The sequence below is a fragment of the Callospermophilus lateralis genome, chromosome 5, assembly GCF_048772815.1.
Source record: "Callospermophilus lateralis isolate mCalLat2 chromosome 5, mCalLat2.hap1, whole genome shotgun sequence".
NCBI classification, from domain to species: domain Eukaryota; kingdom Metazoa; phylum Chordata; class Mammalia; order Rodentia; family Sciuridae; genus Callospermophilus; species Callospermophilus lateralis.
The window spans coordinates 142,960,228-142,974,647 of NC_135309.1; the positions used below are offsets into that span (position 1 = coordinate 142,960,228).

The 14,420-nt window shown below is 39.4% G+C and overlaps 1 protein-coding gene across 6 annotated transcripts in view; it reads left to right on the forward strand.

Moving 5' to 3' along the window:
* Pdzd2 (PDZ domain containing 2) overlaps positions 1-14,420 on the forward strand; it is a 234,553-nt gene that overhangs the window by 188,871 nt on the left and 31,262 nt on the right. For all 6 annotated transcript variants that reach the window (XM_076857333.2, XM_076857334.2, XM_076857335.2 and 3 more), the window contains 7 exons: positions 1,682-1,755; positions 1,905-2,130; positions 2,865-2,982; positions 5,594-5,726; positions 11,403-11,484; positions 12,959-12,993; positions 13,730-13,886. In XM_076857333.2, coding sequence (XP_076713448.2) covers positions 1,682-1,755; positions 1,905-2,130; positions 2,865-2,982; positions 5,594-5,726; positions 11,403-11,484; positions 12,959-12,993; positions 13,730-13,886 — 825 coding nt within the window. The remainder of the gene's footprint in view (positions 1-1,681; positions 1,756-1,904; positions 2,131-2,864; positions 2,983-5,593; positions 5,727-11,402; positions 11,485-12,958; positions 12,994-13,729; positions 13,887-14,420) is intronic.

Genomic DNA, 14,420 nt, shown 5'->3' on the forward strand with positions numbered 1-14,420 from the left:
TGACTCCTCAATTCATTTGACCCAAATTGTATCCACTGCTGTATTTTACTGATTTCCTTTTTTTTTTTTTTTTGGTGGTGGTGGTGGTCCTGGGGATTGAACCCAGAGCCTTGTGCATTCTACCAACTGAGCTATCCCCAGCCCCTCTCCTTTCTTTTAAGGTAGAAAAACCATAAAGCTTATACTAACAATAAGATGTGGCCAGGCTTAATACTCCTAGGGCAAAACATTTATTTCTCTTTCTTGGAGGAAGGGTTAACACCCAGGTGGTGTTTATGTCTAGTTTCAGAAAAATAGAAAATTATCATGTGTTTATTGGATTGAAAGACATCCTTCAAGAATGTTTTCTTTTTTCATATGTGTTCCTTTATAAGAAATGTAAGTCATCAGAACAGATTTTCAATCTGTAGAGTGATGTGCCTCTTAAAAACTTTTATATAAATTTTAAGAGCATGAGAAATCATGTTAATGTTTCTATTATTTTTCTCATATAGACAAGACCTCAAAACCTTATCTACAGAATTCCTTTTTTTTTCTGTAATTGTAAATGGACAGAATGCCTTTTTTTGTTTGTTTGTTTTTATGTGGCACCAAGGATCAAACCCAGTGCCTCACTCATGCTAGGCAAGCACCCTGCCACTGAGCTACAGCCCCAGCCCCTACTGATTGAATCATATGCACAGTATGCTTCTGGGATTGGCTATCTGTGAGAGGTGAAATGTGTGTTCCCAGGTTGGTTGGCACTTTCTCTTAGGTATACAAATCTCCCTTCCCTACTGCACTGGCACACAAAGTTCATCTATACTCTCTGGGGCTTCTTCAGAGTGTTTTTGATGAACTGTCATTCAGAAAAAAACAAACAACAACAACATAAAACAGCCCCCGTCATAAGAGTGCAAACCAGAAATGAGTTCTTACAAATTGACAAGGATGACCAGCAGACACTACCCACAGCTTGAAAAATGACCTTCTCTCCTTAGTGTTGGAGATTGGAGTAGCTTTAGGAGGCCAAGAGGCAAGCAAGCGTGTGCAGGCCCATGCCTCACAATCGGACATCACCTTAGAGTTATCTGACATCACCCTACAGTTATCTCTGAGACAGAAGCCTACAGTCGCTTGCCAGCTTGATGGTGGAGAACCTGGAATTGCATCAATAAGACCAGACATCTACACTGTTTCTGAAAGCCAGGCTGCCATTTCCCAATAATATCTCAGCAAGTTTTTTGACTCTATTATTGAAAATATTTTTCATACACTGTGGATTTGGGGAGCTTGTCTCTCAGCAAATACAGGAGTGGCTTCTCAAATGTTGTGTGTGCACATGCTTCATTGCCAGTCTTTAAACAATGACTGTGAGGAAACCCTTGCAACTTTATATTTGCAATTTGATCTCTAAACATAGGATATGATGTCAAACTTGACAATGACTAAAATAATAATAATAATATCTTGTTGATGTTTTCATTGGAGACTAGAATACAGAATTACTGCAAAAGAAAATGAATTTTCATTACCTGTCCCATTTTTGTGGCATGCCTGGGAGTGAACTGTAACAATAAAAGTTACTTTATAAAGTAGCAAATCAAGGACCATACTCTGTCTCATTCTAGCACAAACCATGCACTCAGATTCCAGTAAATCAAAGCTTAATGTTAATGTGGTTCTTATTTTATGTCACTAGGTGATGAAATTCTAGATGTCAATGGAATACCAATTAAGGGCTTGACGTTTCAAGAAGCTATTCATACCTTTAAGGTAACACCACACCTGGTGATTGATCTCCTTTGTCCTCTTTCTTCTTCCTTTATTTCCTTCTGGTGTGGGTTGGGTGAAATGTCCCCCCCTCCCTTTGCCCTAAAAAACAGTCTGATTGTTTGAGGCCACCTTCTTTCTTGTTTTTGCAGCAAATACGGAGCGGGCTGTTTGTCTTAACAGTTCGCACCAAGTTACTGAGCCCCAGCCTCACACCCTGCTCGACCCCCACACACATGAGCAGATCGAGCTCCCCAAACTTCAACACCAGTGGGGGAACCTCAGTGGGAGCCTCTGATGAAGGCAGCTCTTCATCCCTGGGTCGGAAGGCCCCTGGACCCAAGGACAGAATTGTCATGGAGGTCACTCTCAACAAAGGTGATTCTAGCTGTTCCTCCCTTCCACTGGGTTCTCTTGATAACAGTTTAAAATCTCTTCTTACATTAAGTGTTTCTAAGTTTCCTTGGAATTTTTCCTTTGGGACCATTTGCTATCAACAGCAGACAGTGTTCTCTAAGTGGACAGGGAATCAAAAGTAGAGATTTTAGTCATTTTACAAGTAAGAAATAGTTACCCATAGCACAAACTCTCTGAGCTCTCCCCAGATGAATCACTGTGAATCAGAGACTCATGTTAAAACAAAATTACTGAGTAGCTTAAGTCTAGGGCTTATATAAAATTTTAAAAAACTAAAGATTATAGTTAAGAATACAGTTAACACCAGTAACTAGAAGTTATGGGTGATCACCAAATCTTACTGCGTTTCATCTTTGTTTGCTTTTCTTCCCTACCTATGGAAATATGATCAGCAATTAAATAACCAAGAGATACATTGCTTAAAAAAAGGCAACAAAAGCCTAAAAGTGTGTATATCTAGAATAAAAATGTTACTGATGCTCTGCCTATTTCCAAAAACAGATTTGAGCCAGCCTTAGACTAAGCAGAGAATAGACACTTGGATAAAAGAAAAGCAGGATATACATTCTGATTCTGACCCAAAACTAAATGCTTACCTTCTGAATGTATGTTAGTACAGTTGCAAATAAGTTAACTTCTTTTCCAGTTACTGTGTGATTTCTGCTTTTGTTTTCTTTGAATTATGCCTTTCACAGAGCCAAGGGTTGGACTAGGCATCGGTGCTTGCTGCTTGGCTTTGGAAAACAGTCCTCCAGGCATCTACATTCACAGCCTTGCCCCAGGCTCAGTGGCCAAGATGGAGAGCAACCTGAGGTGGGTGGTACCCCTGAGAGTAGAGGGTTCTGGCATGTTTGTGAATATGTGAATGCACATACATATCTGCTGTGCTACATTCCTTTGTAGAATTATACATCTTTGAATTATTTCCAGTAATATAGCCAAGACTACCATTCATAGCCTCTCTGAGACACAAAGCTGACGTAAATGAAGTGTGGCTGAATCTGAGAACTCTGGATCTTGGTTTCCCTGTCTGTCCTGTTCTATTTGGACTCAGAAGTTTAGTTTTAGAATCCTGACAAAACACAGCTCTTGACAGATATCTCTGATTATCTCAATATATTCTTTCACTTTTATATTCACTTACACAAAATTCAGACAAGGTACCAGAACTGCTCATAATGGTCCAGAATCACTGGATGCAAAAGAATCTTGAAATCATCCCTTTGAATGGGAGGCCTTTCTTGTTATTATCTCTTGAACTTTTTCCACTGCTTTCATTCCTGTGTGAGTGGTGATGTCTAGGTGCCTGTGGTCTGAGATCATGGAGCGTCTGATTTCTTAATCCAGGTAGTTGAGTTGTATCATGAGTATTCTGTTTATACAAGAGATGTCTAGGTGTTCCATTATACAGGAATTGCCGTGGTTGGTGCCTGCCTTCACAGGAATGTGCACACACTGCACAAAGCACTCTGCAAACAGTACCACCTCTCTCCCCTATAAGCTAAGACCTTCAGCAGTTGAAGAATTGTCACAATGGCATTCCTTGAGGTTGCCATTTTAGGGCCCTGTTAATAGGTGATATTATATTTTTAGTTAATCATCCCAGTGAATTTTCATATTTAAAAAAAACTTAGTAAATCATCCAAAGTACATTAAAGAAAATATACTTTTAGAACCCAAGGAAAAAAGAAAAAAAAAATCCTTTAATGACATCCCAAGATGATGTTTCTTTCTTGAATGGTTCCATATGTCTGGAGGCTGCCAAATGAACATTCTTCAAACCCCATGTAAAGAGTCTTTGTTCTCTCTTACTGAGTTCTCTCCCTATAATTTCAAGTGGGCAACTTGTCCCCAATTTCTCATTTTTTCAAATTTGAAACGTTTTTACAAATTCCTGGGTAACCTTTGAGCTCCAGATATTTCCTCCTTAAATTATATTACAATAATCATTTCAAGATGGTGGGAAGAAAGAAGAAACTGATGGTGGTCGAGAGCCTGTCACATGATGATCAAGAGGCAAACAGAGCTGAGTTAGTTCAACATAGTGTGACATCTGGGTGACCTACTGAGCCTGTAGCCTTACCTACATAATGGAGCAACAGTTATACCTTTTCAAAGCATTGCTACATAAATTTCTTGCTATAGGGCCTGGCATACAGGATGTGCTTAAAAAATAGTAGCCTTCCTTGTTTCCTTGTTAACTATGTTATTTAGCTTTACTGCTTCTGAAAATGATATGGATAATTGCCTTTGCCAGTTGAAAATCGTACATGTTTATATGAATGTGTTGCTTTTTTTTTTTTTTTAACATGTGTGCAGAAACCTTTGTTTTCTTTGCTGGATCCCCACCATCTTTATAAATCACTGAATTTTTGTACCTTTGTCATGACTGATTTGTTTTTCATGGGCCTGGAGATAGAACCCAGCCCTCATGCATGCTAGGCAAGTACTCTACCACTGAGCTACATCTCCAACCCTCATGACCATAATTTTTTTTCTTCTTCTTCTTTTTTTTTTTTTTTTGGTACTGGGGATTGAACCTAGGGATACTTAACCATTGATCCATATCCCCAAGTCTTTTCTTTTTCTTTATGTTTTTTTTTGAAATAAGGTGTCACTACGTTGCTTAGGGACTTGCTAAATTGCTGAGGCTGGCTTCGAATTTGTGATCTGCCTCAGCCTCCAAAATTGAGAGATTACAGGTGTATGCCACTGCACCTAGTTCATGACTATAATTTTAAAGCAAAAACACAACATCTTTATTTTCATCTGTCTGTATTCTTACAGGTGCATGTGTAGGTTCATGTGTGGTATGTTTTGGCAGCATGTATGTTTATAAATGTGTTTATATATTGTCTACGTTGTACCACAGTTCTATAAATATTAAATACCATGCAACAAAAAAACACACAACTTTTCTCTCAGAATCACAAAAGTTAGGTTTTTAACTAAAAATGAGAAAATTAACTGGTTGAGAGGAGTTAATAAATGTAATATTAAACTATAATTATGTTTTAGAGCGCAAACATATGTTTGCTTAAGTTTTCCAAGTCTCTTTGAGAGCTACACCCTTAGTCTGAATAAACTAAATGAAATGATAGCTATTCAGTGACTATGTAGGACACTTCCAAATAAGATAAAATATTAAAACAGTTATTGCTAAATCTAGGTTTGCGTTTATCCACCTTTGGCTTTGTTACAGGTGTGAAAAGGATACTAAAAGATGGTGGTCATGGTACAATTAGGAACACACAAATCTAGGCCTAATAGAAAAAAAAACATGTATGCAAAGATGAAAGGATGATATTTACTTCTTGAAAGTATTCAGAAAAGATTTCATGATAAATCTCTCATAGAAGGAAGACTTCTTGTCTTTTAAAATGCTGATTTTACCACAAATCGTTGACTATGTCGTCCTCCTTAGCCGTGGAGACCAAATCCTGGAAGTGAACTCAGTCAACGTTCGCCATGCAGCTTTGAGCAAAGTGCACGCCATCTTGAGCAAATGCCCCCCAGGACCCGTCCGCCTGGTCATCGGCCGGCACCCTAATCCTAAGGTGAAGTGTTCCATTCTACTCTGAGCATGGGAAGGTGGCTTAGCCATTTGTCCAGCAGTAGTGACTCATATTCCTAGACTGACACTCAGTATGATGCTAACTAGTTGGTTTTTAAAGTAGGTTCAGTGTACTTTAAACTTTTTTGAAGAAATGAGAATGTGACAAGATGGAAATAGTATGAAATTACATTTCTATAATAGTTGGAACAATGATTATTCAGAATGTAATTTAAACTTGGACGATACCCTTAATTCACTTATACCATGACTGTTTTTGCATTTCTGTAGGATGTCTAGAATACAGAATTTTTCAAGGACAAATGTCTTTTAGATTTGAAGAGAAAGGTTTCCTTCTTAATGCTCATTTAGTTATTTGTTGGGTCAAAAAACTACCTATTTATCCTATCAAATGACTGTCTCACACAACTTAAAGAAATGAAAGTAAGATGAAATCTGGCTTTGCAAACCAATCGCTTCCTTGCAAATATTTGTGGATTTTGCTTCCATCAAAGGAAATGAGAGAGCCCAGCATTTCAAATAAACCATAGTAGAGAAGTTGTTAAGTGTATTCAGTATTATGGAAGATCCTATTTTTCTGTCCAGTGGATCCAGACTAAATTTTTAAGTTCATCATGGTGTCTTTTCCAGTAACTACTACTAGAAATATTCTCAAACCAACCTACGCAGCATGTATTAGTCAGCTTTCTGTCACTGTGACAAAATACCTGAGAAAATCAACTTAGAGGAAGAAAACATTTCAATCCATGATCAACTGGCTACATTGTTTCCGGGCCTGTGGTGAAGCAAAACGTTGTGATTGGAAGGGTGTGGCAGAAGAAAGCTGCTTAGCTCATGCAGCCAGGAAGCAGAGAGAGAAAGAGCACAAGAAAGGGATGGAGGACAAGATATACTATAGGACACGATACCAATGACCCCTTTCCTCCAATTAGCCCCACATCTTACATTTCTACCACTTCTCAATAATGCCATCACATTATTAATCCATCAGTGGATTAATCCACTGATGAAATCAGAGCCCTCATGATCCCATCACTTCCCAAACTTTCCACCTGTGTACACTGCTGCATTGGGGACCAAACCTTTAACACATGGGTCTTAAACACGTCATATCCAAACCCTAGCACAGCGTAAATACATATTGAAGTTCTCCCAGACATTTAGCATATATTCACATTATCCAGCGCTGGTTTTGCCTGTTCTGCTGAAGACACAGTCTGAAAGTGGAAGTCTTTTCTTGGCGTATCTCATGAAAGCAGCCCCGAAGAAGAGAACAGGAACCATGTGCAACGTGGAGTCAGTAGCACATGCAGATCACTGCAGCTCAGTCCACTTTCTGGCAGTAATGATGCCCACGTAGTTTTCTATTGAGACTGAACCATTAAATGACCTTTTCTTGGTTCCAAGGTTTACTTAATTAGGAAAGAGGAAAGATCTAACACTAGTAGCTCAGCTGTAGGTACCAGCAGCCCGTGTAAACCTGATGCCAAACAGAAGGGGCAGAGTTCCTGACAGACCCTGTGGGTGAGCTGGAATGGGTGTGGAGGCTGGAAGCAGGCAGGAGGCCAAGCATCCAATTAGTGGAACAGAGAGCCTGACCTTCCCTGTCTCCACGCTGCCCGTGTGACCCGATCATCATCAATCCCTGTCCTATGTCAAATTCATTATCTAACATTTATTGAACTTCCACTGTTAACATGCCAGAGCTGCACAGAGGAGTTAGAATGCATCCCAAGTCCAGAAACTTATATTCTTAATCTGAAGGGGTTCTTAACCTGAAGGCTGTGGACCTTTCCTGGAACTTTACAAATGACATAATTTGGGAACATATTTACATTTGTGGATGAAGTCAACAGGTTGCATCAAATTCTCAGTCATTTATGACCCCTCAAAACGTTAAGGTGTTAAACAGATGGAAAAGGAGACCCAGCGTAAAGAGAGGCCTCTTGCTCTGTCCAGGTCATCCTTGGCCTGCACAGATACTCTGTCAATAAGACCAAAGAGTCCATTGATTTTGTTTTCAACAGCAGCAGCACATTGCTGATCCATACTGAACTTACAGATAATAGTTACCCATAAATCATCCGTCTCTGCTATTTGGTTCCGTCTCTTCTGTAATTCCATAGTTGCTTATAATTTTTTCAAGTTAACCACAGGGCCCTTCAGCAACTTCCACTCAATCCACTTAGAGCACCATTTTTGGTTGTTTTCAGTCCATGACATAAAAACATTTCAAAGTTAGTTTGCCCCTAATATTACAGTCAGGTCCTATTTAGCAAAATGTAGACCTTTCCTTTAAACAACTCAAAATGTCCATTAAGAACATTGGAACCCCACGTCTGTCACATTGCCCTGCCTTTTATATCATTTGTAATATTATTCAATTATATCCTGAATGGTCCCAGGCTACCATGTTTGATGGATTTGTATGCCACTGTAAGAGTAAGAAGTCTATTCCAAAGGACCTTGTGGGTTCCCTCATGGGCCACATCTGATATTTCTTGACAGCATCATTTGTAAATTCTCAGTGATGCTCCTGGGTTGAGCTGGTGCTTCCCAGTGCACATAAGTGCTATTGAGCTATAACTCTATGCCTCCATCTGGGGGGTGCAGCAGCAATAACAGTGCTAGGAATAAGATGGCCCTTGAGTGATTCAAAGGCAACTGCCTTTGCACATTGTGTTCTGTTACCTATATGCATTCTCAGAAATGTCTTGCATCGAAAATATTTAGTATCCTTAATATAAAACCATGTCCTCCTTCTACTTTTTTCCTCCTTTCCATCTTTCTCCTGTCCCTTCTGTGATCCTGATACATTCTTTAAGAATCTGCTCCACTTTTTAGAATCTCTCCAATGCTGTCCCTATGGCTCTCTCTGGGTCAATTTTAACACCATTTTGTCTCATGGTTACAGAGAGAACAGTTCTCAGCTCCTTTCTCCAGGGTCTCCACTTGGGTTCTGTCACCCCCACCACCTCTTCCACCTCAGGAAACAGACCAGTCAGTAGTCGGCTGTGGCTGACCTAATGCATCCCTTGGCAACATTAGAGAAAATTAAGTTTTCAGTGGTTTGCAGTCATTGGCTTCAAGGCATGACTGACTTCAAAATCCTTCCAGCACAACATGGGCCATGATTTGTTCAAGAGACCATTCATCTCGACCCCAAAAGCATTTGCCTATTTGCCAACACAATCAAAAGTCAAGACAGCATTTCAGTGCAAAGCATAAGAATCCTGATAGACTGATGGTCCGAGATCCTGTTGGACACAGGTCAATTTGTGCTTCTAGTCACAGTAAAATGGGCTTCTGTGATAGTGTGGAGATGTGTCCGGCAGAACCACATTTCAGTGTTTGACTGGATTTCACGTTTCTTCCTAGGTAAACATGGTGTTCTTGGTTGTAACACCATACTGTATTTTTCTTTTGGTCAAGATTCTGTTTTATGTTCAATGTATTTTTTATACCACTTATCCCAGCATTTCATGCCAACAGAACATTTTGATACTGAATGTATGTGCTCCCTTAGTTTTTGTGTTGTTCCAAGAGAAATACCACAAGGATTTTCTTTTTCTTCGGTTTCTCATAATGTCTGGTGCAGCAGCTGCCCAATTAGGATATTTGAACCTTCCAGGTCTAGACAGGCTAAAATCTGGACCTGCTAGGGTAGCAGCTTCTAGCTTAGGTTAAGTAGAAAAAAGTAACAGAAATCCATTTTTCTCCCACTCCGAAAAACTGTTGTAAATATTGAAAGCCTAGTATTAAGAAAAATAGCAAGCACTGTTTAAGCTCATATTTTCCCTGGCTCATTTGTACAAAATTCTTCTTGTTCAGGGGTCGGGGTGGTGGAAGTATATATATATGCCTGTGTGTATGTATACATGTTTTATTTCTTGTGGCACCTACTATAAATTATTACATAAAGGCCATGATGTGATTATGATTTATCTATTTGAAATGTAATGCTGAATCCTATAGAGAAATATTTATAATTATTAAGACAAGTCACTATACTGATGCAAATATTTACTTATGCCATATGGTATTTTAGTGCACAAAATTACCACTCTAAGTTTGAAGTATTCTTACCTTTAAAAAAAGAAATTATAAGTTTTCTAATTGAAATGGTATCATAGTTCAGTATATGTCATGCTTTAAAAATATCTTCCCATGAATAATGACAAGGAGAAAAACTGATAGAAAAAAAAGAATTCCATAAATCTATTATAATACTAACAAATATAGAAGGAATAGAAAAGTTACAAAATAGTTGTTTTGAAAACTTCATGGTCATAATTGATTCAGGCAAGAATAATCAATAACACTAAAATCGTGGGGTAAAAATAAATTGAGGAGCAGGGTATCTACAGTCTCAAACTGTTTCCTCACAGATTACTCATTAATGACATTCCAGTGGAAAAATCTGACAAGTTGCATCTTAACCAAAGAAATTCAAGTTATCATCACCATTTAAGAGACACATTGACCCTTAGTGCCTCTGTAAGTGCTGAGAAGGAAACTTTTTGTAGTTTTTCTGCCAAAAAAAAAAAAAAAAATTTAAAAGCATAATCTGAATCTAAGCATGAGGAAACTATCAGACAGATCCCAATTGAGGGTTTGGGTTGGCCTGGGTTTCTTCCAAAATATCTGTATCGTGAAAGACAAAGAAAAGCTCATAACAATTTCTGATTAAGAAAGACTAAAGATTCGCGACAGCTAGAATGGATTACGTTCTGAATTGCCAAAAACGATTTTTCTGTAAAGCACTCTTATGCAGAGAAGCTGATCCATGATGGTCCCACACAGGTTTGAAACAAGAAGAGCTTGCATCAGGATGTAAACCAGTTACCTCACTGTACATGCCATTTGGTTCAGTTGACATTTTTCCCCTTGGCAAGACTTTGTTGATGAAGCAAGCCGGGTTCTAATTTGCATTCCAGATTACAGTCTTTATGTCACCACAGGTTGGTGTCAGACTTTCTGTGAACTAGTTGCAACCCACAGATACACTCAGAGTAGGTCTTCTAAAATTAGGATGGTATTGGAACAGTTTGACAGAAATTGGAATATGACATGTAAATTAAAGAGTCATCTGGGATGAATTTTCTGAATCAGACAATAGTATCATGGTTATCTGAGAGAAAGTCCTTATTTTTAGGAGTTACCCATTAAAATATTTACAAGTAAAAGATCATAAAGTCTACAACTTGCGTTTGGTTTAACAAAAAGTTGTGACTCTGTGTGCATTCACATGCATGCATACAATGAGAGGGCATATACATAAATGTGGCAAGTTGTTAAAAATTAGTGAATCAAGGTGAAGAATGTATTATTCTTGTACTGGTCTTCATTTTTTGTAGACTTAAAATTGTTTAAAAGAAAGAATTGGAGTGAGTGTTCTAGAAAGAGAAGATGCAGTCATGGCATGGTACCTGAGCTTGGGAAGTTGAAGGTCTTATTATACATTCATTCTTTGAAACAACCCACTAACCCAACTGTACTTACTGTCCAGAGTTATTGCTTCAGAGGATGGTCATAATCTTTGACCATGTGATTTGCCTTTTTTTATCTGCATTCAACTTGGACTCTGGTCTCAGCTACTTTTATTGGGGGAAAATAAATAAATAAAACCATCTAATTTGTGCTTTCTGCTGAAAATCAGGTTTCCGAGCAGGAAATGGATGAAGTGATAGCACGCAGCACTTATCAGGAGAGCAAAGAGGCCAGTTCCTCTCCTGGCTTAGGTACTGTAATTGCACATTTTCATTCAACATTCAGAAGAGTGTCTCATTAAGTTCACCCAGGGGGCGCTCCCCAGTGCAATAGTATTGGATTCTGTAATTATCAGGGTTGTTGAAAGTAGCTGTCAGAGAGAACCAGTGCTTTCTCTTAGTTGGTACTTTTTCTTTCCACAGTTATTTAATGTGCTTCATTAAAGATCTAATCATGCATGCTTCTTGTACTACCCTCAAATAATTTGCAAAAGTGAGTTAACAGCATTTCATGTATTTATACACGATTCATCCAAAATGCTGTAGATGAAAGTAAGATGATACCAAAATATGAGTAATTTGATAGACGCAGCGTATTACTCATCTAAAAGCCTGAGATTTCTTTATATGAATTCAAAAAGTTTTAATGTACAGAGAGTAACAGAGGCAGCAAAAATCATGATTTGTAAGTGGAAAAAAGTTCAAGTGGAGAAGGAGTGGCCAGGAGTTTCATATGAATTTAGAACATTGTCTTGCATTTTAAAACTAATGTTTCCTGTAGCATGGAAACCTAAAGAGACTCTTCAAACATTTCTGAGCTGGAGATTTTACTGATGTTCAGATTGATGTCCCAGAGGGAAAAGGAACTGAAATATGAGTTACTGGTTGTCAGAGAAAAAGTAAGGCATAATAATTTTTGGCAACCATGAAATACCCTGATTATTTGCATCCATAATTAATATATTTGAAGTGGACTCAGCCATAATAGACTCTTTATTCAACCATTCCATTATTCTGACCTGCCTGAAAGCTGCAGTCTCTTAATCCCAACATTTCACTCTATCAGTTAGAAAAGATTTTATTAAGAATGATCCACATGCCCTAAATCTCTTTTGCTTGTGGCATAGAATTTAAAATCTAAATGCTGAGCTTTTCATCCTTTAGTTAAAAATTAAAATAGATATCCATCCCTCTCCCTAGTTCTTTCCTAAGTTTCTTGAATGATGTTCATTTGTCCATTCATCCCTCAACCCATTCAGCAGATACCAATGAACACTTACTAGACAGCAGGGGCAATGCCCAGCTCTGTGGGGTCCAACCAGTCAACCTCTCTCATGTACCAATTGAGAAATAGTCAAGCAAGGCAGATGAGATACATCCACTCATCACTAAAATTTCCTATGTATCTGGAAGTGGAGGTGTGTTGTCTAAAAGACTTTGAAAATTCAGAGAAAGAAATCACTTCTAACTGGGGTCATTGTGGAAGGAGGTAACATTGGAGTCAGGGCTCAGATCATGAGCATAGTCTTGGGGAGTAGGATGAGGTGAGTCAGGGACCCAGGTAGACTGTACGCATCTACCTATGTGCACAGTCCCTCTGTACCCTGGCAGCAAAGGGAGCTTTTGTTTAACATGCTTGGTGCCTCCTTTTCTAGTTAAGTGTGTGAGCCTATTAGTGATTTGAACTTCATCATTTTGACAATATGGTGAATTCTCCCCCCTGCAGGTACTCCCTTGAAGAGCCCCTCTCTTGCCAAAAAGGTGAGTCAAGACATGTTGCTACCTACCCTGCTCAGTGGGACTATAACCAGGAGCCCCTAAGTGAAGCCCAGAGTGCCCAGCACATATTTCTGCCCATGAGTCCTTTATGTCACTTTTTACAGGAAATAGCAACCATGCTAATTTGAGAACAAATCCCCAAGTGTGTCTTTCACTTATTAAATATTCATCCAGGAAAAGAGTAGAGCAATAAAATTAAAGAACCAGAACTGCAGTTTGAAAAGTAGTTTTTTAAAACTGCTCCATAATAAAAGCAGGCCTGAGTTTTGGGGGACCTGTGACTTTAAGGAAATGGTGGAACATCTCTAAATCCCACTCCATCTGGGTGCAGGGTTCTCCCCACCCCCAATCAATTGGCTGGGCCAGTTAGCTTGGATTTCATTCTGTGTTCTTATCCCTTCCTCCAGTGTGTTTCCTGGGATGGTTGATAAACTGCTGCTGTGGCTTTCGTGATTATTGCCAAAAATGTGACCACCACTACCCCCAAACCTCTAAAACCAGGGTCTGGCAACAGCAGTCACCTTTTTATTCTGTAATCGTTAATTTAGCCATTCTGAAAAGTAAATGGAGATGGGCGTTTACTATCACAGCTGTTTTGAATGACCCTGGATTAGAACAAAGTGTTCTTGCAAAGATAGGAAGTAATTAGTTTCAAATAATCTGCTTCTGGTGCATTTTCTGAGAAAGTGGAGACATCCAGCATTTTCTTCTCCAACAGGACTCCCTTATTTCTGAATCTGAATTCTCCCAGTACTTTGCCCACGATGTCCAGGGCCCCTTGTCAGACTTCATGGTGGCTGGCTCCGAGGATGAGGATCACCCAGGAAGTAGCTGCAGTGCCTCTGAGGACGGCAGCCTGCCTCCCAGCTCCTCCAGTAAGCAGGAAGCCCCAGTGGGCCCTGGGCTCTGCATTCCAATAACCACGTGCTAGTTTGCACCTCTCCACTGGAGGCTATGGTGGTTCAACTTCCCTGGTGCTAAAATGTGAATGGAGAACTGGAAAGCATGCCTCTGGTTGAACAGAGGTCATCTTTCCACCCTGACTAAACACAGAGTTTACTCTTGGTAGATGCAGCCACTGTAATGATGGGCCACTCAAGTGGACAGTAAATGGGCTGAGTGCACACTCCATTCCTAGGTGGGGAAGGTTGGCTACCCCATGATGCAGATGGAGGGACCTCAGGTGATAGAAAGGCCCAGGTATGGGGGACACATCATTGGAGAATTTCTTCTAGAGAGGAATTATCCACAGCAGCATTTAGGTTGGGCCCCAGCAACTGTGAGACATCATGGAAATCAAAGAGTTACAAGTCTCTGTCTCCAGACAGCACACAGTCTATGTTAAATTATCCAGAGGGCTAGGAATAAAAGGGTGGGGGATACCAGAAGGAAAAGGGGAGCCATAGGCT